The following is a 26,741-nucleotide window of genomic DNA, read 5'->3' as shown; positions in this document are numbered from 1 at the left end:
AACCAAACTCCTTTGAGCAGAGACTGTGTATCTTGTTTAGTTTGTCACCTGTCTTCAATAGCCACCCCTACTCCCATCGCCACCAGAGCAGCAAAGTGTATCAGCCTTATTCAAGTTCCTGTAACGCCAGCACCTGATCCAGTGCCTGGCACACAGCAGGTGCTTCATGAAGTTCTTGAATGAATGACTTCCAGACAAGATGCCTGAGAAGTGGAAAAGCAACCTTGAAGACTACTTAACCCAACAATCTCTTTTCTCTACAGATGAGTATTACTTTATTTTAGAATAATTTATAGGCTTTTCTTGCAGCAGACTTCTTTGATCCCATGATGTTGAATTCAGGCTCTGTAATCAGGTTACCTTCCCTGAGGGGACACAGTCTGAGGATACTGGGTAGCTGGAATCAGCAAGCATTTCACCAATGTACAATCCACTTGGAAGCTTGGAGCTGGCCATTTGAAGAACATTAGCTGTGAGAAGATTCTGGACGTGAAAAGCTGTGCTGCCGTTTTCCACTAGATTGTTGATCTGCAGATAACTTCCAGTTCCTCTGTGACCTCGCACAAGTCACTCTTGGCCAGATTTATGGCCCATGAGCTAGCAAGGCCTGGTGGAAACTGAGTGGAATTTCCTTTAAATTAGGGTAGGGTAGGGCTACTAAACCTTTAAGACAGATGATACCCAGTGTATCTGTGAATAGCACTGAAGATTAAAGGAGATAATGAAGGGTCAGCACAAGGCCAGGAGCAGAGTTGTGATGAAGGGTTGCAATTATTATTGCCCAAAGAGAGTGGGCATAAGGCAAAAATAATTAGTTCCTTCATATGTTTACCTCTTTGAAGGACAAAGTACTACTACCCACCAGTGATATTCTTGAGCTGGGAATGGCTAATTTGAAAATCCATCAGAAAGAAAAGAGGACGAGCGTGTGATTACTGCTCCACTATCCACTCCAGTGTTCTTGCCTGGAGAATCCCAGGGACGAAGGAGCCTGGTGGGCTGCCGTCTATGGGGTCGCACAGAGTCGGACACGACTGAAGTGACTTAGCAGCATCCTATGGGAGGGTTGGGAGCCAGGCTCTTATGTGGGCCACAAACTCCAGCCCCGGAAGGCTTAGGTGGAGAAGGCTCCCTTCCATTTCCTTCACATTAACGGAGAATAAGTCCTTTTTAAGCTAGGCAGGCCAGGGTCCTGTCCGCACTCTGGCAGGGAGCAAATCTCGAGAAACCCAAGCCACCCATAGACTGCGCGCTTTGCTCATACTCGAAAGAGCGAAAGAAGACGGGCGGCGGTGGGCTAAGGGCCAAACCACAACCCCCAGCAGGCCCAGCGGACCGGGGCAAGGAAGCGCACCCTCCCATTGGACGTGGGCAATAGCGTGCCCCTCACGCCCCGCCCCCGCAGGCAAGCACACACCCCCGCCCCGCCCCCGGCCCCCGCGCAGGGTACGCCGGGAGTGGAGTCGCCGCGACCCACCGCTGTATACTCCATCTCCCGGCGGGCCGAGCGCTAAAGGCGGCGGCACTTTTGTGGAGGCAGCGGCCCGGCGCGGAGGAAGTTCCGGTCTCCGCGGCGCTGGGTCGGTGGCGGCGGCTGAGGATTAGGAGGAGCGGGCCGCGGAGGCCGCGCTGCCTCGGTAAGGGCTTGGGGTGGTAGAGAGGGCGTGCGGGAGCCAGCGGGGAAGGAGCCGGCCTGCCCGGCCGCTTTGGACGTAGCGGGCTCGCGCGGCCTGGAAGCTGCGGCTTCGGTGTCGCGGGGCGGCCGCGGCCTCCCTCACGAAGAAGAGAGTCAAGTGGCGGTGTGGTGAGGGAGGCGCCGCCCACGGGAGGAACGCCCCAGAACGGTCGCGGGCCCGGGGCGGGGCCCGGCCTGGCGGTGGAATTACCGGTCCCGTCTCGGGGCCGCCGGCTTCGGGGGTCCGTGGCTTGCGCGTGGTTGCGGTTGGGTGCTCTTGGTCCGAGGGGCTGCAGGCAGGCGGCCCTTTCTTCCTCCTTTTTCCCCCTGCATTTGCAGGAATCTGATCCACTTGTGAGGCATCGCTCGAGAGGGAGCTTTTCTTGTGGTTAGCCCGTAGCTTCGCCCTCAGACCTGGACAGACCGGAGTGGGCTCGGCCGGACAACAGGGCGCGAGAGCTCGGAGCCCAGCGCGCCTGGCTGTAGAACCTGGATCCCGGGGAGTGGTCTGGTGGGTCCTGTGCCAGTTGGGCGAATGTGGGAGGACAGGGTTATTTCCTCGTATTATACACTCTTTAGATTCCTTTTAGTGGTATATCAGTAAGTCTGTTTTTCTCTTAACTTTAGAATTGATCTTGTGCTACTGGGCTTAACTCTGGGCGTGCATTTTTTTTTTTTTTTTTAATAAAGGAAAAGGTCTTATTTTGTAGGGTAAACTGTAAAGGTAATTGTATTTTTTGCACATTCCAGGTTTGCTTGTGAATATCAGAGCTGCGGGATCTAGATGGAGTTTAGTAGACTCTGATGCGCCCGGTCACCTGGTTCATTTTCCTGAACTCTGGATTGTGCCCTCAGTTTGTTAGCTTTCAACTTCCTGTTGAGTAGTGCCGCCACTGTGAATGGTTTAATAATGTCAACATCAGCAGACTTGTGAGGTCTATAGGGAGAGGTTTCAAGAACTGATAAGTGAGGGTAGGACAAGTAGTGTCTAATGGTATGTTACCATTTTAGTGAAACACACAAAAATTGCACCTGAACCTTGCCTGGTTAATTAGTATCTAACCAGGTACCTAGCCCATAGGATAGGCTGTTCAGGATAGGCTATTTTTGGACATCTGTAGCATTCCTCTTCATTTATTTCTGTTACCAGAATTGGGTTTACTTTTGTTGCCTTTGGGAGCCTAGTTTTTTTGTAGCCTTTCATAGGAGAATTGTCAATGGAGAGGTTACAAAGTGAATGCTCCTGTGTTATTGAAGATAACATGGGCAAGGTTATACTTTTCTGCCAGTGTTTAAATACATAAAATAATGTGTTAATAGTCTAACTCAAAATTGTATTAAGATTAAAAAACTGTTGGAAAATTCTGAAATTTTTAAAGATCATAAATCATGGAGTCAGCTTGCTTAGGATAGACTTTTCTGCTAGACTTCCACAGTAGTTGTTCATTTCATTCTCTTAGGGGGCATCTATTGGGTACCTTTTATAACCTTCCTATCACACTGATAGGAACTGTAGGAGCTCTAGAAATTGATAGGGTTTGAACTGTTGACTCCTCTACTAACTGAGCAACATTGAACAAGTTACCTAACTTCAGTTTCCTCATGTGTGAAATGAGGTTAAGAAATGCAGCCACTTTGAAGGTTGTTGTGAGGTTTACGTAATCCTTTTAGGATGGTGCCTGGTGTGAGGAAAGTGTTCACTAAGTGTTAGCTGCCACTGTTACCTTTTAAAAAAATTTTTGTCACTTCCCTGGCAGTTAAGTGGTTAGGACTCTATGCTTCCAGTGCAGGGGGTGCAGGTTCCATCCCTGGTGTGGGAACTAAGAGTCCACATGCCATGTGGTGCAGCCAAAAAATTAAAAAGAAAAAAATTTTTTGTTGAGATAAAATTCTCACATCATACATTTCACCCATTTAAGGTGTCTAATTCGATGTTTTTTCATGTATTACAGTACTTTTTTTTTTACAAAGTTGTGATAAATATGTTTTGTTGCATATATTGTAATGAAATTTGCCATTTAATCCATTTCTGTATGTAAAATTCACATACAATTCAGTGCATGAATTACATTCACAATGTAATGAAACCATCACTACATCTATTTCTAAAACTTTTTCTTCACCTTAAACAGAAACTCTAACCATTAAGCAGGTAACTCCCTTGCCCCTTCCCTCTAGTCCCTGGTAACCTCTGATCTGTATTCTGTCTGTCTGAATTTGCCTGTTCTAGGTACCCTGTGTAAGTGGAATCATACAATAATTATCCCTTCATGTCTGACTTTTTTTCAGGTAAAAGAATGTTTTTTAAGGTTCATTCATGTCGTAGCGTATATCCAAACTTCATTCCTTTTTTTTTTTAATTAAAAAAAAAGTTGAGATGTAATTGACATCTACATTCCCTTTTAAGGCTGAACAATACTCAGTTGCTATGTATAGGCTACATTTGACTTACCTGTTCACTTGCTAGACAGTTGGGTTTCCACCTTTGGCGATTGTAAATAATGCTGCTGTGAACGTGGGTATACAAATATCTCTTCATGCCCCTGCTTTCAATATCTTTGCATATATGCCCAGAATTGGGTCATATGATAATTCTGTGGATAGCTTTTTGAATACCCACCATACTGTATTCCACAGCAGTTACATCAGTTTATGTTCCCGCCAGTAATACGCAAGGGGTCCGATTTCTCCACATCCCAACACTTGTTATTTTCTGAGTTTTTTTGTACAGTAACCACTTGAATGGGTGTGAAGTAGTCCCTCCATCTCTTCCTTCTGCCTCCCTTTTTCTTAGCTATTTTGACTGTTTTAAAATGTACATGTCGGTGCAACCATCATTACCATCCAGCTTCAGAACATTTTCATCTTCTCAGACTGAACCTCTGTGCCCATTAAACAATAGCTTCCCATTCTCCCCACCTCTTCCCATGGCAACCACCATCCTACTTTCCGTCTCTCTGAATTTTGCCTGTCCTAAGAAGTGAAAAGCAAAGGAGAAAAGGAAAGATACAAGCATCTGAATTCAGAGTTCCAAAGAATAGCAAGGAGAGATAAGAAAGCCTTCCTCAGCGATCAATGCAAAGAAATAGAGGAAAACAACAGAATGGGAAAGACTAGCGATCTCTTCAAGAAAATTAAAGATGCCAAGAGAACATTTCATGCAAAGATGGGCTTGATAAAGGACAGAAATGGTATGGACCTAACAGAAGCAGGAGATATTAAGAAGAGGTGGCAAGAATACACAGAAGAACTGTACAAAAAAGATCTTCACGACCCAGATAATCACGATGGTGTGATCACTCAGCTAGAGCCAGACATCCTGGAATGTGAAGTGAAGTTGGCCTTAGAAAACATCACAATGAACAAAGCTAGTGGAGGTGATGGAGTTCCAGTGGAGCTATTTCAAATCCTGAAAGATGATGCTGTGAAAGTGCAGCACTCAATATGCCAGCAAATTTGGAAAATTCATCAGTGGCCACAGGACTGGAAAAGGTCAATTTTCATTGCAATCCCAAAGAAAGGCAATGCCAAAGAATGCTCAAACTACCGCACAGTTGCACTCATCTCACATGCTAGTAAAGTAATGCTCAAAATTCTCCCAGCCAGGCTTCAGCAATATGTGAATTGTGAACTTGCAGATGTTCAAGCTGGTTTTAGAAAAGGCAGAGGAACCAGAGATCAAATTGCCAACATCTGCTGGATCATGGAAAAGCAAGAGTTCCAGAAAAACATCTATTTCTGCTTTATTGCCTATGCCAAAGCCTTTGACTGTGTGGATCACAATAAACTGTAAAGAATTCTGAAAGAGATGGGAATACCAGACCACCTGACCTGCCTCTTGAGAAACCTATATGCAGATCAGGAAGCAAGAGTTAGAACTGGACATGGAACAACAGACTGGTTCCAAATAGGAAAAGGAGTATGTCAAGGCTGTATATTGTCACCCTCCTTATTTAACTTATATGAAGAGTACATCATGAGAAACGTTGGGCTGGATGAAGCACAAGCTGGAATCAAGATTGCCGGGAGAAATATCGATAACCTCAGATATGCAGATGACACAACCCTTATGGCAGAAAGTGAAGAGGAACTAAAAGCCTCTTGATGAAAGTGAAAGAGGAGAGTGAAAAAGTTGGCTTAAAGCTCAACATTCAGAAAATGAAGATCATGGCATCTGGTCCCATCACTTCATGGGAAATAGATGGGGAAACAGTGGAAACAGTATCAGACTATTTTTTTGGGCTCCCAAATCACTGCAGATGGTGATTGCAGCCATGAAATTAAAAGACACTTACTCCTTAGAGGAAAAGTTATGACCAACCTAGATAGCATATTCAAAGGCAGAGACATTGTTTTGCCAACAAAGGTCCATCTAGTCAAGGCTATGGTTTTTCCAGTAGTCATGTATGGATGTGAGAGTTGGACTGTGAAGAAAGCTGAGCACTGAAGAATTGATGCTTTTGAACTGTGGTGTTGGAGAAGTCTCTTGAGAGTCCCTTGGACTGCAAAGAGATCCACCCAGTCCATTCTAAAGGAGACCAGTCCTGGGTATTCTTTGGAAAGAATGATGCTAAAGCTGAAACTCCAGTACTTTGGCCACTTCATGCGAAGAGTTGACTCATTGGAAAAGACTGATGCTGGGAGGGATTGGGGGCAGGAGGAGAAGGGGACGACAGAAGATGAGATGGCTGGATGGCATCACTGATTCGATGGGCGTGAGTTTGAGTGAACTGCGGGAGTTGGTGATGGACAGGGAGGCCTAGCATGTTGCGATTCATGGGGTCGCAAAGAGTCGGACAAGACTGAGTGACTGAACTGGACTGAAGTACTCCATATACATAGAACCATAAATTATACAATGTTTGTCTTTTCATGACTGGCTTATTTTACTTAGAATATCTCCAAGGTTCATCCATGTTATAGCTATCGGAATTGCATTCCTTTCTGAGGCTGAATAGTATTTCATTGTATGTATATATTACATTAACTTTATCTTCTCATCTGTTGATAGGCACTGGGTTGTTTCCACGTTCCACCTTTGAGCTGTTGTGAATAATGCAGCAATGAACTTGGAGGGGTGCACATATCTACTTGAGTCTCTGCTCTCATTTCTTTTTGGGTTTATACCCAAAAGAATTGGAATTGTTGGATCATATGATAATTCTGTTCTAAATTTTTGAGGAACTGCTGTATGTTTTATGCGGTGGCTGCATACATTGTACGTGCCTAACAGCAATGCACAGGGTTCACATTTCTTCACACCTTCACTAGCTTCTGTTAGTTTCGTTTGGTTTTGTTTTAATAGCCATCTTAATGGGTATAAAGTGGTTATCTTGTAATTTTGATTTACATTTCTCTAATTGTTAATGATGTTGAGAGTCTTTTTATGTGTTTATTGGCCATTTGTGTGTCTTTGAAGAAATGTTTATTCAAGTCCTTTGCTCATTTTTGAATCAGGTTGTCTTTCGTTGTTGAGTTTTAGTTTTCTGTAATTCTGGATATTAATCCCTTATCAGATACATGGTTTGCAAATATTTTCTCCCATTCATGAGTTGTCTTTTTATTCTCTTACTGATGTTGTTTGTAACACAGACATTCTAATTTTGATGAATTCCAGTTTGTGTATTTTTTTTTGTTGACTCTGCTTTTGATGTCATATCCAAGAGATCACTGCCGAATCCAATGCCTGAAGCTTCTGGTTTGTTTTCTTCTGAGTTTTAGAGTTTTAAATTTTAGATTTAGGTCTTTAAACCCTTTTTGGCATAGCTGGGCAAGAGTCGCACTTCATTCTTTTGCATGTGGATTTCCAGTTTCCCTGTGATCAGTTGTTGAAAAAACTGTCTTTTTTCCTTTGAATGGTCTTGGGACCCTTGTTGAAAATAACTTGACCATGTATGTGAGAGTTTATTTCTGAGGTCTCTAGTTCATTGTTCTGTATGTCCTTATACCAGTACCACACTGTTTTGATTACTGTAAATTTATAGTAAGTTTGAAATTGGGAAGTGAGTATCCTCCAGTTATGTTCTTTTTCAAGGCTATTCAGAGACCTATGAAATTTCATAGGAATTTTAGAATGGGCTTTGGAATCAGATGGTCTTGAGTTTGCTTTTCCTCATATTAGTTATACTGTTTTGGGACAAGCCTCTCAAACTATTTGAGTCTCATTTTTAGAGTCTGTGAAGTGGGGATTGTAACAGAATTTACCTCATGGAGGACCTGTGATGATTAAATGAGAGAACCCATGTAAAATACATAACTGTGGCAGAGTCAATACTCAACTATTCTTGCCTTTATTATTGTTTCAGAGGTAGACATACTCAGAAAGGTCCCTTCCAGCTTAATGTGATTGTGATTTTAAACACCTGAGCATAGTAGCAATAATAATAATATTTAATACATTGTTGCTTTAAATTTTTCAAAAAAATTTTTGGAGGCATGACTTATATATCATAAAATTCACAGGCTGTAGCTGTTGAGTTTGATGCAGTCATCACCACAATTCAGATTTAGAATGTTTCCAACACCTCAAAACATTCCCAACTTTCTGTTTGTTGTTAATCTCCACTTCCCACTCTAACTGCAAGTCCTAGCATCCACTAATCTGCTTTCTGCCTCTGTAGTTTTATGTTTTTATGTAACTTCATACAATTGGGATATCTGGCTTCTTTCACTTATAATTTTTTTGAGGTTCTTCCATGTTGCATTCCTTTTTATGAGTATATCACATTTGTTCATTCATCTGCCTGTTGATGGACATTTGGATTCTTTTCAGTGTTTGGCTCATTCATATAATAATAATGTTACTATCAATATACTTCTTCTTATGCATGATCTCATTTACTCTTTATAGTAATCATATGAAGTAGGTACCACTATTATTCCCGTTGTGTAGAAGGAGAGCGTCAAGGCATATAGAATTTAAATATAACTTACCAAAGATACACAGAAAGCTGAATTTTTTCTTCCTTCTCCCCTCAACTGTGCTGAGAGGCATGCGGAATCTTAGTTACCTGACCAGGGATTGAAGCTATAGTCTCAGCATTAGAAGCATGGAGTCCTAACCACTGGGCCATCTGGGAATTGCCAGTTTGAATCCAAACCCAGGCAGTCTGACTTTAAAACACATTCACTTAGGCCAGTGGTCGTGAAATTCCCTTGAACCATCTAAATAGATTCGGAGAAGGCAATGGCACTCGACTCCAGTACTCTTGCCTGGAAAATCCCATGGTTGGAGGAGCCTGGTAGGCTGCAGTCCATGGGGTCGCTAAAAGTCGGATATGACTGAGCGACTTCCCTTTCACTTTTCACTTTCATGCATTGGAGGAGGAAATGGCAACCCACTCCAGTGTTCTTGCCTGGAGAATCCCAGGGACGGGGGAGCATGGTGGGCTGCCGTCTATGGGATTGCACAGAGTCGGACACGACTGAAGTGACTTAGCAGCAGCATCTAAAAGGATTAAAAATTTTTTCACCCTTAAAATTTTGAAAAAATTGTTTACCACTTTGTACATTTGTAAGTTGACATCTTAACACTTCTGTCATAGATGGCTGCGAAGGATGTATTTTCTGGCATAATATATTACATGTCTGCTTTAAATATATAGTTGACAAAATCTTGAAACTGATTATTTAATTTATGGAAAATGTCTGCATTTAAATTTATGGCAAATCAAACCTTAATGTCAGTCATTTAGCCAAATGAGTCTGCATCAGTGGGAACATTCTAAGCCCCAATGATGTTTGAAATAAACTCTTAAAATAGTACTAACATTTACTGAGCAATTTATTTATCAGGCACTGCTCTAGTGAATTTGCACTGTCATTTTTTCCTGATAACTATGAAGTAGACATTATCTTTATTCCGGATTTTTACAGATAAGTAAAGTGAGGCATTAAGTTAAATCACTTGCTTAAGGACATACCTTGTGGCCAAGCCATAATTTCCCTCCCAGCAGTCGAGCTGTGAACCCCACTAGCACAGTAGGTCCAGAGACTGCCCTCTTGTCCCTTCACTGCCACACTGGGCTATCTTATAAAACTCACTTTGCTATCTTATAGAATTCACTTTTAAACTAGGAACCTGATTGTAATTTGCTGATGTAAGGGGTGAGGATATAAGAATATTTAAAATCTGGAAAATTTCTCTTCATAAGAAAAAGCGGCTCTAATGAAGTGTTTAAATGTCTCCTAACAGTAGTGAAGTCTTAATTTATGCATGAACTTGAGATCCCTGTAGGATGGCCAAGTGGCCATTTCTGGCAGACATTTGGACTTTATAGGAAAGTCTAAGCTAGAGATGGAGATGTGGAAATTATAATCGTAGAGATGGTAGTGATAGTGATTAAATTGGGAATGGACAGGACTGGCCAGTGTCTTAGCTTGGACTGCTATAACAAAATACCCTAGATTGGGTGACTTAATAACAAATTTATTTCTCACAGTTCCAGAGGCAGGGCAGTTTCAAATTAAGGTGCCAGACAGTTTGGTTCCTGGTGAGATCCTTTTGGTTTGCAGACAGCTGCTTTCTTGCTGTATCCTCACATGGTACAGAGAGAGAGAGCACTCTCTTTTATTCCTTCTTCAGTTCAGTTCAGTTCAGTCGCTCAGTCGTGTCCGACTTCTTGCGCCTCCATGAATCGCAGCACGCCAGGCCTCCCTGTCCATCAGCAACTCCCGGAGTTCACTCAGTGATGCCATCAGTGATGCCATCCGGCCATCTCATCCTGGGTCGTCCCCTTCTCCTCCTGCCCCCAATCCCTCCCAGCATCAGAGTCTTTTCCAATGAGTCAACTCTTCGCATGAGGTGGCCAAAGTACTGGAGTTTCAGCTTCAGCATCATTCCCTCTAAAGAAATCCCAGGGCTGATCTCCTTCAGAATGGACTGGTTGGATCTCCTTGCAGTCCAAGGGACTCTCAAGAGTCTTCTCCAACACCACAGTTCAAAAACATCAATTCTTCAGTGCTCAGCTTTCTTCACAGTGCAACTCTCACATACATACATGACCACTGGAAAACCATAGCCTTGACTAGACGGACCTTAGTCGGCAAAGTAATGTCTCTGCTTTTGAATATGCTGTCTAGGTCGGTCATAACTTTTCTTCCAAGGAGTAAGCGTCTTTTCATTTCATGCCTGCAATCACAATCTGCGGTGATTTTGGATCTCCCCAAAATAAAGTCTGACGCTGTTTCCACTGTTTCCACTGTTTCCCATCTGTTTCCCATGAAATGATGGGACCAGATGCCATGATCTTTGTTTTCTGAATGTTGAGCCTTAAGCCAACTTTTTCACTCTCCTCTTTCACTTTCATCAACAGGCTTTTTAGTTCCTCTTCACTTTCTGTCATAAGGGTGGTGTCATCTGCATATGTGAGGTTATTGATATTTCTCCCGGCAATCTAGATTCCAGCTTGTGTTTCCTCCAGCCCAGCGTTTCTCATGATGTACTCTGCACAGAAGTTAAATAAGCAGGGTGACAATATACAGCCTTGACGTACTCCTTTTCCTATTTGGAACCAGTCTGTTGTTCCATGTCCAGTTCTAACTGTTGCTTCCTGACCTGCATATTCCTTCTTAGAAGAGCATTAACCCGTTTCCTAAGGGCTCTACCCTCATGACCTAATTACCTCCTAAAGGCCCTATCTTCAGTTACCATCAAGTCAGAGATTAGAACTTAAACATGAATTCTGGAGAGACACACATTCAGTATAGTCTATAGCACCCAGGGACAGCATCATGAACAGTGCTAGGGAACATAATAGAGCCTAGTTAGCATATTTGGTGGACATTCATTTATTTAGTCAACTGATGTTTAAAGGTTTTGTATTGGGGTGGGGGGTTATATGAGAGAGACTGGAGTATGCTTACGAACAAAAGCAGGGTGGTAATATAGGTCAAAAAAAGGAGTTAAGGGACTTTGCCGCTGGTCCAGTGGTTTAGAATCTGCCTTGCAATGCCGGGGACGTGGATTCAATTCCTGATTAGGGAACTAAAATCCCACATTCCACAGAGCAGCTGAGCCTGTGCTGTAACTAAGATGTGGTGCAGCCAAATATTTAAAAAAAAAATAATTAAATGATAGTGATAGAACAAGGTAAGGGTAGAGTCTTCAGAGTAGTCTTTAATCTTCGTACACAAAAACATTCCAGGAAGATTGTGGACTTGTGTATTTTTTTAACAAATCAATATGCAGACCTTTGCCTTCAACAAATGCTGTTCTTAAGAATGGATCTTGCTCCTGAATGTAAGAACTATTAACTTTAAAATTCTTAGAGGAAAACTGAAAGGGAAAGCTTTACGTGTTGGATTTGACAATGATCTTTTAAAGGATATGACACCAAGGGCACAGTTAGCAAAAGGAAAAATAGGCAAATTGGACTTCATTAAAATTTAAAACTTTTGTGTTCAAAGAATACTGTCAACAAGGTAAAAGGCAACTCATAAAATGGGAGAAAATATTTGCAAATCACATGCCTGGTAAGGGATTAATTTTCAGAATATGTAGAAAACTCCTAAACTCAACAACAGCAACAAATAACCTATATCAAAAAATGGGCAAAGGACTTAAATAGACATTTCTCCCAAAGAGGATGTAAAATGGCTAGTAAGTATGTGAAAAGATGCTCAGCATCATTAATGATAAAGGAAATGCAAATGAAAACCGCAGTGAGATACCACTTCACACCCATTAGAATGGCTGTTACTAAAATACAAAAAAAACCCAGAATAGTAAGTGTTGGTGAGGATGTGGATGAACTGGAACTTGTATCATTCTGTTAGGGTTGCCATAACAAAATACCATAGACTAGGTGGCTTAAACAACGAAAAATGATTTTCTTGCAGTTTGGAAATTGACGTCTAAGATCAGGGCATGAGCAGGGTTAGGTTTTGGTGGGGCCTCTCTCCTTGACTTGCAGAAGGCCCTCTCCTGGCCATGTCCTCACATTAGCTTTTCCCTGTGCATGCATTTTTGGTGTCTCTTCTGCTGACACCAGTCCTGTTGAATTTGGGCCCCACCCTTGTGGCCTCTGTCAACCTTAATTACCTCCTCAAAGGCCACGTCTCCAAATACAGTCACATTCGCAGTTAGGCTTGAAGCTGTGGGGGACACAATTCAGTCCATAACAGAACCATTTGCGCACTGTTGGTGGGAAGGTAAAATGATGTAGCTGCTGTGGAAAATAGTATGGTGGTTCCTTGAAAAATTAAAACTAGAATTGCCATATGATCCATCAATTCTGCTTCTGGGTGTATATATCTCCAAAAGAACTGATCTCAGATATTTGTATGTGCATGCTCATTGTTAACATTATCCAAAAGATGGGAGAATCCAAATGTCCATCAGTGGATGAGTAGGTAAAATATAGTATGTGTACACAGTGGAATTATTATTCAGCCTTAAAAGGAAATGAAATTCCAATAGATGCTATAATATGTATGAACCTTGAAGACATTATGCCAGGTAAAAAAAGCCAGTCGTGAAAGAAGAAATACTCTTTAATTCCGCTAGAATTAAGAGATACTTAGAGTAGTCAAAACTATATAGACAAAGTGGAATGGTGGTTGCCAAGGACTGGGTTAAGAGAGGAGTGGGGAGTTACTGTTTAATGGCTACAGAGTTTTGGTTTTACAAGATGAAAAAAGCTTGGATGGATGGGGATAAAAGTTGCAAAACACTATAAATGTACTTAATCCCTCTTAACTGTAAAATGGTAAACTTAAATGTATTTCAAAATTTTAAAAATAATTTTTAAAAAATAGGTTTTTATTGATTCTTCATTTCCACCTCCCCTTAATGGGGGCTTCCCTGGTAGCTCAGTTGGTAAAGAATCCACCTGCAATGCAGGAGACCCTGGTTTGATTCCTGGGTTGGGCTACCCACTCCAGTATTCTGGCCTGGAGAATTCCACAGACTATATAGTCCATAGGGTTGAAAAGAGTCAGACACGACTGAGTCACTTTCACTTCTCTTTCTTACTAATGCTTCTCTCATTTTATCAAAAAGTCACCTTTCCATTTGATATCTAAGTGAAATCGGAGAAGGCAATGGCACCCCACTCCAGTTCTCTTGCCTGGAAAATCCCATGGATGGAGGAGCCTGGCAGGCTGCAGTCCATGGGGTGGCTGAGGGTCGGACACGACTGAGCGGCTTCATTTTGACTTTACACCTTCGAGCATTGGAGAAGGCAGTGGCAACCCACTCCAGTGTTCTTGCCTGGAGAATCCTAGGGACGGGGGAGCCTGGTGGGCTGCTGTCTATGGGATCGCACAGAGTCAGACACGACTGACGTGACTTAGCAGCAGCAGCATCTAAGTGAAATACACTACCCCAGGGAGGATCCCCTTTCGGACACCAAACAGCGTTTATGTCATCGCCCAGTGAAGACTTTGGGTTGTCCTCTCTCTTTTTTTTAAAGCTATTAGAGATAAAGTTGTTGTGAACAGTTTTCTACCGGTCTTTTGTTTTCGTGTATCTTAAGCAGATACTTAGAAGTTCAATTGCTGGGTCATGAGTAGTATTTCTCAGACCAGTTTCTAAACTGGTTGTACCATTTTGCGGTCGTTTGAGTAGTGTATGAGTTCTGATTGCTGGAAATCCTTGTATATTTGATTTTGTAAGTCTTTTTAATTTTAGCTGTTCTATGGGTGTGTATCGGTGGTTTTAATCTGTTTCCTTAATGACTAATAATAGTGAGCATTTGTCAGACATGTGTTAAAATATTTACTCCCTGTTCTGTAGTTTACCTATTCATTTTTCAGTGTCTTTTGAAGAACAAATTTTAACTTTTATATTTTTCTTTATGATTAATGCTTTCTGGTTCCTTTATAGAAGTCTTTGCTGATACCATCTTGGTGGTTTTTTTTTTTTTTTTCGCTTGGCCATTTGGCTTTTGACATCTTTGTTCTTCAACCAGAGATTGACCTTGGGCTCCCTCAGTGAAAGTGCCAAGTCTTAACCACTGGACCGCCAGGGAATTCCCTATATTTTCTTTTAGAAGCGTTATAGTTTAGCTTCTACATTTATGTAGATCCACTTTCAATTTTAACTTTTGAATGTGGTATGATGGTAGGCAAAGCATGGTTCTGGAGAGGAAGCCTGAAAAACCACTATCACAACTGAGAAGCAGTCTTTTCAAGGCCTTGTAACTGAAATGAATACATTTCATTTTTTTTTTTTAATGAGAATTTGTAGGGGGTAGGTGGCAAGGATACTTCCAGTAGCCACTAGTTGTAGCTCCAAAAGGGCGTATTAAAGTTGCTGCTGTTTAAAAACTCATAGTTGGATCTTAGTTGGGTAGATGCTCACACCAATCCCTGCCTGTTGTGACCCCTTGATGCTATAGCTGAGTGTCCTGTTTGCTCCAAAGCATTTACCTTGGAAAAATTAGAGTGCTTAAAGCAGGAACAGGCCTGCTGTAGACCACAGCTAAAACTAATGGAATGGGACCCCCGGTTCTGCTTTGTTGGCGTTTGGAACTTAGGTCATGATTTAAGAGGGATGGCCCCGGGTTTTGATATTGTGCTGCTAGAGGTCGATTTCTTGGACCTGTGCAGGATGGACTCAAAGTGTTTGCCAAGAATTTTTTATTAATCAAGAATCAAAGGCAGAGGAAGCTCGAAAAGAGTCATCATGGTTCTAACCTTAAAGGCTGCTGACCTGCAATGGGGAGGCTTTCCCAAACCCACTGGTTGGTTTCCAAGGAACCAAACTTCTTCTTTATGTTCTGGGGGAGTGTGCTTGTAAAGCTGAAAGTTAAGGGAATCCATGAGAAGGGTGTCACTGGATTGTAGTCCATAGCTTAATGTGATGCTTGTTGTCTCTTAGAGAATGACCCCTGTTCAAGCACTGTTCATGTGGAGTTACTTTTTACTTCAGCCGTCAAAACCCTCATTTACCTATTTACTATCACCACCAAGACCTGAACCTGCAGACAAGGCTGCCACCTCAGCTGCCTAGACCCCCAGTAGATGCAGCACAGCAATAAGTAGAAGGGGCCCTGTGGTGAGTAAAGCTAGGATGTAAGTCCAGGTGAACTCATGTGTCTTGCCTGAGTGTGCTTGTGACATTCTAAATTTTTTCACATGTATATTGCCTCGGAAATGTCTGACTTCTCACAGTATTTTCGCCGCTGCTTCTCCCGTATCTGTGAGTCTGCTTTTTTAGTTTTATTAGCAGTGCCCACCGCTTTTCCCCCCAGAGTTCTGTCAGGTAAAACAGAGGCAGGTACCTTGCATCAGTCCTTTAGCTTCTACCCCCTACAGAACAGAACATTACTAGAACAGAAGTACATAGTTATTTACAAATCACTTTTCCCTTTGGTTTAAGGGAGGGAGCTGGGAAAGTGGGCTGCCACTGCTTCAAGACAAAAACCACTGCCATGCTGAGGTGAGGGGTGGGTCAGGGTTCACCCAAAACTTTCTGATTATTTTGAGGATGACTTTTGCTTCATTGAGCATTCATTTGGTCATCGTAAAGCTTTGACTGTTTTCTAAAGGCTGGACAAAGTTGGTTCAGACTGCTTATTTTTTAACGTTTCTGTGGAGGCTTTGGAATTTCATAGTCTGCTGTTTTTGCTGACGTGGGTTGTGTTTTCACTCTCTTGATAGGGTACTCTCAAGAAAGTTTTCATTTTTGATGCAGAAAAGTTTTCATTTTTGATCAAGTCTACTTTATCCTTTTTTTCTTTTGTTGTCATGGTAAGAAATCATTGCCAAATCCAAGGTTATAAAAGTTTGCCTCCTTTTGGGAATTCCCTGGTGGTTCAGTGGTCAGGACTTGGCTCTTCACTGCCCGGGCCAGGGTTCAGATGAGGAACTGGTATGCCACAGGCAGTGCCGTGTGACCAAAAAAAAGTTTGCCTCTTTTTCAGTAGCTGGAGTGCAGGTCTTATGAGGACTTCTTAGTCATAGGTTACATGCTCATCTTCAGAGCAATCACTGTGTAACAGATTATTCTGACTGGCCAGGCTGAATAGTGTAGGATCAGCCATGTGGACTGAGGGTAGTAAATAAACATGGTAAGGTGCTGTTTCCAAAAAGGAATAAGAATGGGTGCTTTTTCCAAAAGAATGGGTGCTGGAAAATTTAAGAAATGTTTTATGAAGCATTCTTAGTACTTTGAGTGATTGATGGTGCCCTTTTTTAAATTTAAATTTAAAATGTGTTTTTGTTGCTGTAAATTAATATATAAATGTTTAAAAGTGACTTCTAAAAATATCCTTGCTGATGTGGTCCCTGATAAGCCAAACAGGAGTAAATTGGTTTAGTCTTTACTACATGTACCCACATACTCATTTGTTGTGGTTTGTTTTGTACAGGTACTGCTATAACCAGAGTTTGGTAGCAAAAGGATCTACTTATTGGGCCCTCTTGACATAGAAAGAGATGTGGGGGGATTCTCGATCTGCTAACAGAACAGGACCTTTTCGGTAAGTCTTAAAATTTGAATATCGAAATGTCTTATAACAATGTAGATACTGTATAACATTTATGGCCTACTATAAAGAGGGATATTTTCTTTGTGTAGAAATACCTTTGATTTTTTTTTCTGATTTTTAAAAATAGAAACTACTTAAAGTTTTTCTAGTCATTTCTAGAGTGATCGTCAGAGTGAATACCTAGCATGCCAAGTATTTTGTGTATTAGCATTTTTTAAATATTAACAAAAAATCCCCCAGTTTTTAAAAAAATATTTTTTATCTTTTTTAGGAAAGTAATATGTACTCAACTAATAAGGAAAGCTAGTAAAAATGTATATAAGTGTTTATAAATGAATGTGAATGTTTCATTAAGTTCAGTAATTTATGTCTAGAATCCAGAGCGCTGTCTTTCCTATGACACATTGTATTTCAGCCACCAGAAATAGTTGTGAGGAAGAAAAATTTATTTACTTAATGCAGTTTCCTAAGCTACATTACAATTTTAGGGGTTACTGGGTACAAAGATAACTGGAGAACGTGGTACCATTCAATAGTTGTAAATGAATTATATTATACATTTGTAGGCAGAATGAATTACATTCTTTCTATACAATAAAATTATATAAAATATTGAATTTATAGTTCAATAAAGTGAATTATATTATTGATTTGATAAGTGGAGAAGATGGTACCATTCATAGTTGTAAATGAATTATATCATAGATTTATAGGGAGTGAATTTTTTATAGCCAGTGTAATAAACACTGATGATGATATTTTTAAAACTTTTGCATTGTGTTTTCAGTTAATGAAATGCTATAGGAATATGACTTACGGCTGTAGTTTGTGTATGGCAAAGAAATCTTACTTTTAAAGTTATACATTAAAAAATATTTATGCTCCAGGGAATTCCCTGGCAGTCCAAATGGTTAGAACTCCATGCTCTCACTGCCAAGGGGCCTGGGTTCAGTCCCTGGTCGGGGAACTAAAATCCTACAAGTCTCTGTGGCATGGCCAAAAAAAAAAAAAAATTTATGCTCTAATTGAAACTTTTGTTACAAGTAAGTTTTCTTTTGAACTGGCAGTCTGCAGGATCTTCCTGTGCAAATTCAGCAGTTATTTTATTATTCTGAAGTTTGGGGTTCCCATGGAAAATTTAGGTAGAAAAGTAAGTTTAAAAGTAAATCCATATAACACTTAGTAAAGCTAGTTTCGTGAATATAGGGATCTTTACTTTCTGCTTAGCAATCTTTAAAGCAGTGGTAGTGATGCTGGTTCAGGGAAGACAGTGGCACCCCACTCCAGTACTGTTGCCTGGAAAATCCCATGGACGACGGAGGAGCCTGGTAGGCTGCAGTCGATAGGGTCGCTAAGAGTCGGACACAACTGAGTGATTTCACTTGCACTTTTCACTTTCATGCATTGGAGGAGGAAATGGCAACCCACTCCAGTGTTCTTGCCTGGAGAATCCCAGGGATGGCGGAGCCTGGTGGGCTGCCGTCTGTGGGGTCACACAGAGTTGGACACGACTGAAGCAACTTAGCAGCAGCAGTGATGCTGGTTATGTTTTTCCTTTAAAAAAATTAAGGTCTAGATCAGTGGTCAACAGACTGCAGCTTGTTTTTGTTTGACTGGAACATAGCCCTGATCATTCGTTTACAAATTGTTGATAGTTGCTTTCATGTTGCAGGGGCAGAGTTGAATAGTTGTGACAGAAACTGTAAAGCCTAATGTAATTACTGTCTGACTCTTCATGGAACAAATGTGCAGATCCCTAATCTAGATTAGTGTGTTTGTACTTTAATGTTTAAAAATCTATTCTTTTACTTATATTTATGGATAATTATTTTCTGCATAAGGCTGTTTACACTGAGCCTTCAGAGCTAAAGAAATAACTTCAGCTCTATTGCATCACTGAAAAATTTTTTTCAGAACATTTTTTTCTTTGAATCTATTATATAAAATTGTATTTCCCCACCTTAATTTTAGTTTAAATATAAGTCATTACATGCCATTTTTTAAGGTCTTTGACCAGAGAGAGGCATAGTTTATATAGCATAACTTTGGGGAGGGGACTAATTTGGGTGAAAAAAGGTATTTTGCAGGAAAATGATTTTGTATTTATTTTAACAACTTGTCTTAAAAATTTGGTTGAAAATGATTTTCATAGCCACCACTGTTTTATAACTAGTAGAACTGTTTCTTGAATAGTCTACATAAAATACAGTTCTGAGAACCCTAGTATAGTGATTACTGTAGATGTATTTGATTTCAGTTTTACCTGGTAAGGTAATTCTTAGGGTAATATTCAAAGACAGTGCTGTATGTGTTTTGGTCAGAGAACATGTAGATTTAGATAGCTCAGCGCTCAGCCCATGAATGTCTGCTTAGGCTTAAGTCTTCCTACAAGCTAACTATTGGGATTTGAGTGATTTTAAATGCGGGTGACACTAGAACTAGTGGTAGTGTCTTAATTTTAGCGTTAAGTTGTATTATTTATGAAGCACATTTAACCTTGCTTCTCTTATGATGAACCCCATACACATAAATAATGTTAATATTTTTGTGTTAATGAAGCTAATGGAAGTTATGTTCTGAAAATCTATTAAATATGGATCATTCTACTGTTTCGGTTACTATTGTTAAATTTCTATTACTCCAGGAAAGGGTTTGGCATTGTAACTGTTGCTCTTGAACTGAGTGACCCAGAAGCAGTTGTCTGTTGAGTCTTTCTATAGCAGTGTAGTCTGAGTTCAGAGGGTCATATAATAGAAGCTGTATTTTCTGAGAGGAACTTGATCTCTTAATACTTTTGTTTTGCTGCTGAATAGCAGGTAACCATTCAGATCATTTTTTGTTTTCCTTTTTTATGCCCTCCTCTCCCCTTCAAGCTCAAGATCCTAGGTACTTAATTGCCTATTTAAATTCCCTGTCTTTTACCAAAGTCAAAACATATAAAATGGTCTGGTGCTAGGTAGTGTGAAAGATAGGGCCAGTTCTCATTTATGTCTTGAGTTCTGTAAACTGAGAATGTGAATTTAATAATGTGTTTTAAAATATATTGTATTACCATGAAAAATTAGATGAGGCATTAGAATCTAAAAAATCAGCTTCTTCATTTGGGACCTGGGGATAAAGCATGAAAGCCTAATGCTCTCTCTAGGTCCCTTTTAGCATTAAGCTCCTGGATGCTGTTGCTTGGTTTGGCCAACTTACACATGCTGTGTGGCGTGATTCATGCTGCCTTCTGAGATACCCTTGAGTAGTTAATAATAGGACCCAGGTGAGAGCACTTCTAGGCGGAGCCACTGTGGAACTGGGGTTTAGATGCAGCCAGGGGTGATGCTCAGCTGGTGAACACCAGCGTACTCCAACTAGTGGCTTACAGCCAGTGTTTTCTTCATTTTGGGCCTGCATCTGTTCTGATTGGGTGGTGTCCACTCTGTAGCTGTCAATCAGATATTTTGGAATATTACTCTTATTTGCACCAATGAGGAAGACACATCCTGAAACCTACTGTATAAAATTTATAGCGCATTGATTTTTCTGATATATAGGAATCATCGTGTTGATCTTGGAATTCTAAGCTCCCTGGCTGTAGGAAATGGAAATTTTTGTAGAGTGTCACCATTGCTAGCTTATCTGGTGTTGCGGATTTTCCCTGTTGCAGGACTGGGTGAAAGCTTTTTCTGCAGCAGTCATGTTGAAAACCTTGTGTTGACTTTCCTCGTGTTCTGAAATGGGAACTTAAAAGTTTACTCCGCCACTTCGTCTTAAAATAGCAAAACATTGCTGTTTTCTGCAGATCTAGGACCTTGTTACAGAACTCTGCCAAAAAAAAAAAAAATGTTTACAGAAGAATGTGCTGTGATTAGAGAAGAATATGCTGGTGTGTAGATTTCAAACTCTCTGGACAATATGAATAACACTGTCTTTGTTTCTACAGTGGGAGCCAAGAAGAAAGGTTTGCTCCCGGGTGGAACAGGGATTATCCTCCTCCTCCCCTTAAGAGTCATGCTCAAGAGAGACACTCTGGCAACTTTCCTGGCAGAGATTCACTTCCCTTTGATTTCCAGGGGCATTCGGGGCCTCCCTTTGCAAATGTAGAGGAGCATTCTTTCAGCTATGGAGCTAGAGACGGACAGCATGGTGACTATCGAGGAGGGGAGGGCCATGGACATGATTTCAGGGGGGGAGATTTTTCATCTTCTGATTTCCAGAGCAGAGATTCATCACAGTTGGACTTCAGAGGTAGGGACATCCATTCTGGGGACCTTCGGGATAGAGAAGGGCCACCTATGGACTATCGGGGTGGAGACGGTACTTCTCTGGACTACAGAGGCAGGGAGACACCTCACATGAACTACAGAGACAGGGAGGCTCATACTGGTGACTTTAGAGGTAGGGACGCTCCTCCTCCTGACTTCAGGGGCCGGGGCACTTATGACTTAGATTTTAGAGGGCGGGATGGAGCCCATGCAGATTTTAGGGGAAGGGATTTATCAGACTTGGATTTCAGGGGCAGAGATCAGTCCCGTTCTGATTTTAGAAATAGAGATGTATCTGATTTGGACTTCAGGGACAAAGACGGAACCCAAGTGGACTTTAGAGGCCGAGGTTCAAGTACTAGTGATCTAGACTTTAGGGACAGGAATATACCACATGCGGATTTCAGAGGTAGACACCGATCCAGGACTGATCAGGATTTTAGGGGCAGAGAAGGAGGACCTTGTATGGAATTTAAAGATAGGGAGATGCCCTCTGCGGATCCAGATATTTTGGATTACGTTCAGCCCTCCACACAAAACAGAGAACATTCTGGTATGAATGTGAACAAGAGAGAAGAATCTGCACATGACCATACAACGGAAAGACCTGCTTTTGGCATTCAGAAGGGAGAATATGAGCATTCAGAAACGGGAGAAGGAGAAAAACAAGGTGTAGCCTTTGACCATGCATCTCCACCAGACTTTGAGAACAGCCAAAGTCCTCTTCAAGACCAGGACAAGTCTCAGCATTCTGGAGGTGAACAACAGAGCTCAGATGCTGATATGTTTAAAGAAGAAGGTGGTCTGGACTTTCTTGGCCGTCAGGACACTGATTACAGAAGCATGGAGTACTGTGATGTGGATCACAGACTGCCTGGAAGCCAAATATTTGGCTATGGCCAGAGCAAGTCTTTTCCTGAGGGCAAAACTTCCCAAGATGCCCAACGGGACCTTCAGGTATGTTAATAGAGTGGTCTACTGTTTTGTCTTTTAAGGTTTTATTTATTTACTTATTGATTGGCTGTGCTGGGTCTTTGTTGTTGTGCGGACTTTTCTCTAGTTGAGGAGAGCGAGGGGCTACTCTTTAGTTAGGGCTGCCGGGCTCTAGAGCACAGACTTAGCAGTTGTATGAATGGGCTTAGTTGCTCTGTGGCATGTGGGATCTTCCCAGATCAGGGATTGAACCCATATCTCCTGCATTGGCAGGTGGATTCTTTACCACTGAGCCACTAGGGAAGCCCTGGATTGCTTTGTTGAGTTTTGCTTCTTCATAAGACTTTTCTGAAGGATGATGTATAGAGTCCGTTAGTCCTGGGTCTTACTTTATACAGCCATTAAAAAGCAAGATTTATAGTCACAAGTGGAGTGTACATCTCTAGAGAAAGGGCCCTCAGTTCAGATCATATTTTTGATGTGTATCTCTTCATTATCTCGCTTGATGGTACTAATTTAAATGCCGTGGGATAATTTAGTTAGAAAGTATTTGTCTTTGGGAGTTGGTTCTCTCGTCTCTTACGTAGTCAGGCCTTGTGGCTGTTTGGGGTTCATTTTCTTAAAATCATTTAGAGAATATGTAGGATAAGAGATAGAAAATACCTAGTTAGGAGGAGGCAGTGTTAATGTTGCAAATATTGAAGCTAACTTAATTGACTTAAATGTTGATTTTCTGTATGTCTAATATATAATGTACATATAATCTTAGAATTATGTTGCAGTTGGACATTGAAAACATTACCTTTAAAAATAGGTGTTACCCATCTCTATTGCAGTTTCTGTTATTTTGGACAGTAATTCTAAGACAAGCTGGTTAGATATTTGGTTAAAAAATGGATTTTGAGAATGTTAGAACTAGATGGCCATATAATTTATTATTCAAGTCAGGACACTTTCAAGAGTAAAAGAGGACACTATTTGTAATTATGCTTGGACAGTAGGTGTGGTCAAGTAGTTGTAGGAGACTTTTTTCCCAAAGGTTAAACCCTTTTTATAACTTGAAATGGAGGAGAATCAGAGCTGAGACTTCTGTGCATATGGAAAATGCAGATTTCTCTGATTTTGTACTGTTACGTTATATCATCAGATGACACCTTTTGATTTTGTTCTGAAGATTGTTTATAGGTAACATCTTTGATAAATGACATCTGATTTTATTTATGTGCTGTTTTCTCATTCAGGAAAAGAAAATTCTAGTTTTAAAAATCTAGTTGATTTTTTTTTTCCCCCTGTTTGTAAAAGTCCCTTTCAGTGTTGTTTCTCTTCATTTTCTGCTTTACTATTTCAAAATTCCTGCAATTAGCATGGGTCTTAGAACACTTATATTCTAATGATTTGAAATAAAATTTGGGGGGAATTCCCTGGTGGTTTAGTGCTTAAGACTCTGCCTTTTCACTGCCAGGGACCAGGTTCAGTCCTTGGTTGGGGCAGTAAGATCCCACTTAAAAAAAAAAAATCAAATTTTGGAACTCAGAAAAAGAGACAATTATAACTTTTTATATCTTCATATGATGCAAGTCATTTTGATTTTTTTTATCCTGAGTACCTGTATTTCATGTTGTTGCATTTTGTACAATAACATGTATTTTTTTATGAAATAAGTTTTTTTGCTTTGGATTCAAGGATCAAGATTATAGGACTGGCCCAAGTGAGGAGAAACCAAGCAAGCTTATTCGATTAAATGGGGTGCCTGAAAGTGCCACAAAGGAAGAGGTAAGGGTCTTGTTCTTTTTTCTCTTTCCTTTTCCTTTCTCTTTTTTGGTCAATTAAAAAATTTTAAAGACTTTTTATTTTGAGAAATTGTAGATTCACAGGAAGGTACAAAGAAATCCTCAGGGAAATCTTGGTTATCGTTCACCCAGCCTTTCCCTGCCTATAGAGCAGAAGCTAAACCAGGAAAGTAGCTTTAGTATAATCCCATAGAGATCATTCATATTTCACCAGTTACTGAGTACTCACTGAGGTGAGGTTTGTAATATATTTATATACGACAAGTGATTGTTGTCCTCAGACCTGATAATCATCCTTGAGGGGATAATCCAAGTAGGAGGGAGGAGGGTTGGAGTGCTTACATAAAGATGCTGTTTATAATAGTAAAAACTGGGAACTTTCTAACTCCTCAATGTTAAAGAACTTGGTAACTAAATTATGGATGACCTTATGGAAGAATTTGGTCAGAATATACCATCACTAGAGCAAACAGAGCTTTACTCTGTGTTAGGCATTGTGTGATACTTAAAAGCATAAGTTCATTTATTTATCACAACATTCTATGAAACAGGTACTCTCTATTCATTCATTCAAAAATGACACACCTTTGTATGCCAGGCAGTGTTCTAGGCATGGAGTGATACAGTGGTGAACATTATAAAGTCACTGCTTCCATGGATAGTAAAAAGAATAAGCAGAAAAAAAAAATTCAAGCAGCGATGAATGCTCTGAAGAAAACTAAAGTAAGGGTTTAGAGCATCACTTGGGTGCAAGTGGTGTTAGATTGGGTAGGTAGGGAAGACATCACTGAGGAAGTGACATTTGAGCCCAGGCCTGAATGCAAATGAGAGAACAGTCCATTTGAAAATGGGGAAAAGAGCTGACCAGGCTGAGGGAGTTCAGGGACCATGGCCCTGGATAGGAAGGAGCTCATTGCATGATCTTAGGTTTAGAAAATGAGACTCTGGGTGCTGAAAGGTTGCACAGCACATGAGGAGGAGAGACTGGGAATACTGGCAGTCTCATTTCAGAGCCTGAGCTCTTGAGGTTATGCTCTTCTCCCGTTTTTTTGTACTTGAGAATTTTTGAGTAATTATGTTCTACTCATTGAATAGTTTTGGAATGCCTGGAGTGTACTTGGCTTAATTTGGCCTTTGTAAAGTAACCATTGCTTTAAAGTTTGTAGAATAAAAACCACTAGGGGAAATATAAAGAAGGCAATGGCACCCCACTCCAGTACTCTTGCCTGGAAAATCCCATGGACGGAGGAGCCTGGTGGGCTGCAGTCCATGGGGTCGTGAAGAGTCAGACAAGACTGAGCGACTTCACTTGCACTTTTCACTTTCATGCATTGGAGAAGGAAATGGCAACGCACTCCAATGTTCTTGCCTGGAGAATCCCAGGGACGGGGGAGCCTGGTGGGCTGCTGTCTGTGGGGTCACACAGAGTCGGACACGACTGAAGTGACTTAGCAGCAGCAGGGGAAATATAATGTTTAGTATTTGATTATGATGTGTGTCATTAGTGTGCATACCATATTCTTACAGATTCTTAATGCCTTTTGGACTCCTGATGGCATGCCTGTGAAGGACTTGCAGTTAAAGGAGTATAACACAGGTGAGTTTCATGACTTGCATGCAGCCTTGGGTTAGGAAGAGTCTGTCAGATCTCTGCATCTTGTGTTCCTCCAAATTTTTTTTAAGAAACCACAATTAAGATTTCCAGAAGCCTCCTGTTGATGCCTTCAAACAACAGCCAGCTATACCCTTAGCTGTAGTTCTTTGTGGATATTTGTCCACTCATGGGTGATGAGGATGTATTTTCCAATACTTCTGAGTGCCTATGAGATACAAAGTGAGTGTTGTAGAATTTGTCCCCAAATATATTTTATGCAATTAAATCATTAAACTTGCTGCTGATGTTCTTCATGGTGGTGGAATGTTTCTGTTTGAGCCAGGTAAGATTTTAATTACCTTACTATACGTAAAACTTTACGTTTCATTGCTTCAGCATGGAATTTTCAACTTGCCAGAGAAATTGTACAAGTGAGTAGTTTCTTGAGATTTTAGTCTTTTTCTGAGGACAGGGTCCTGCACCATGGATTTTGTTGAAATCCATGAATAGATCCAGAAGACCTTTCTTTTTGACCTCTGCTCTACAGATTGGATTTTCAGAATATCTTCCTAGTATCTTACAGTACCAAATTTGGTCAGTTTCTTCAAACCTTATTATAGAAAAAGTAGTCGAAAGTGAAACACTCAAGATATTGGACCAGTATTTTTAGGACTCCCGAATATGAAACAAATAAAGGTAATTTTAAAGTGATCTATTTTAAATTAAAGAAAGTAGAGCATTAGTTTTTTTACAAGTCTTAGAATTTTAGTAATTCATGTTAAAGAACTCTTGAAGTAAGAGCAAGCCATATTTTTGAGTATATAGTTTACCTTTAAACAGTTCACCATGGAATAACATTTTTGCATTAACTAGATTACTTCTTCTGATTGGTTTTACAGAATAAAACTGTCCACAAAAATTTTGGCGCTTGAAATAATCTGGTGTTTGTGTTAAGTACAGAAATTGTTTTCCTGTAATTTGACAGTGAACTCAGGAGCATTATTTCTCAGAAAGCTAATTATTTCTTTGTTTGAAACATAACCAGCTCTAAATTTGTGGAAATAT

The 26,741-nt window shown here is 40.7% G+C and overlaps 1 protein-coding gene across 8 annotated transcripts in view; it reads left to right on the top strand.

Moving 5' to 3' along the window:
* Positions 1-1,563: 1,563 nt before the first annotated feature.
* Positions 1,564-26,741, top strand: part of RBM6 (RNA binding motif protein 6) — an 83,642-nt gene continuing 58,464 nt past the window's right edge. For 2 of the 8 annotated variants that reach the window (XM_015102411.3, XM_060402535.1), the window contains exons 1-5: positions 1,564-1,637; positions 16,990-17,100; positions 21,038-22,316; positions 23,976-24,065; positions 25,610-25,679. In XM_015102411.3, coding sequence (XP_014957897.1) covers positions 17,057-17,100; positions 21,038-22,316; positions 23,976-24,065; positions 25,610-25,679 — 1,483 coding nt within the window. In that variant the 5' untranslated portion in view covers positions 1,564-1,637; positions 16,990-17,056. Of the gene's footprint in view, positions 1,638-2,014; positions 2,187-16,989; positions 22,317-23,975; positions 24,066-25,609; positions 25,680-26,741 lie in introns of those variants that run through there. The other 6 variants (XM_015102412.3, XM_060402533.1, XM_060402534.1 and 3 more) reach the window with 6 other exon arrangements.

The sequence above is a fragment of the Ovis aries genome, chromosome 19 (genome assembly GCF_016772045.2).
Source record: "Ovis aries strain OAR_USU_Benz2616 breed Rambouillet chromosome 19, ARS-UI_Ramb_v3.0, whole genome shotgun sequence".
NCBI classification, from domain to species: Eukaryota; Metazoa; Chordata; class Mammalia; order Artiodactyla; family Bovidae; genus Ovis; species Ovis aries.
This window is presented reverse-complemented; position numbering and strand designations above follow the sequence as displayed.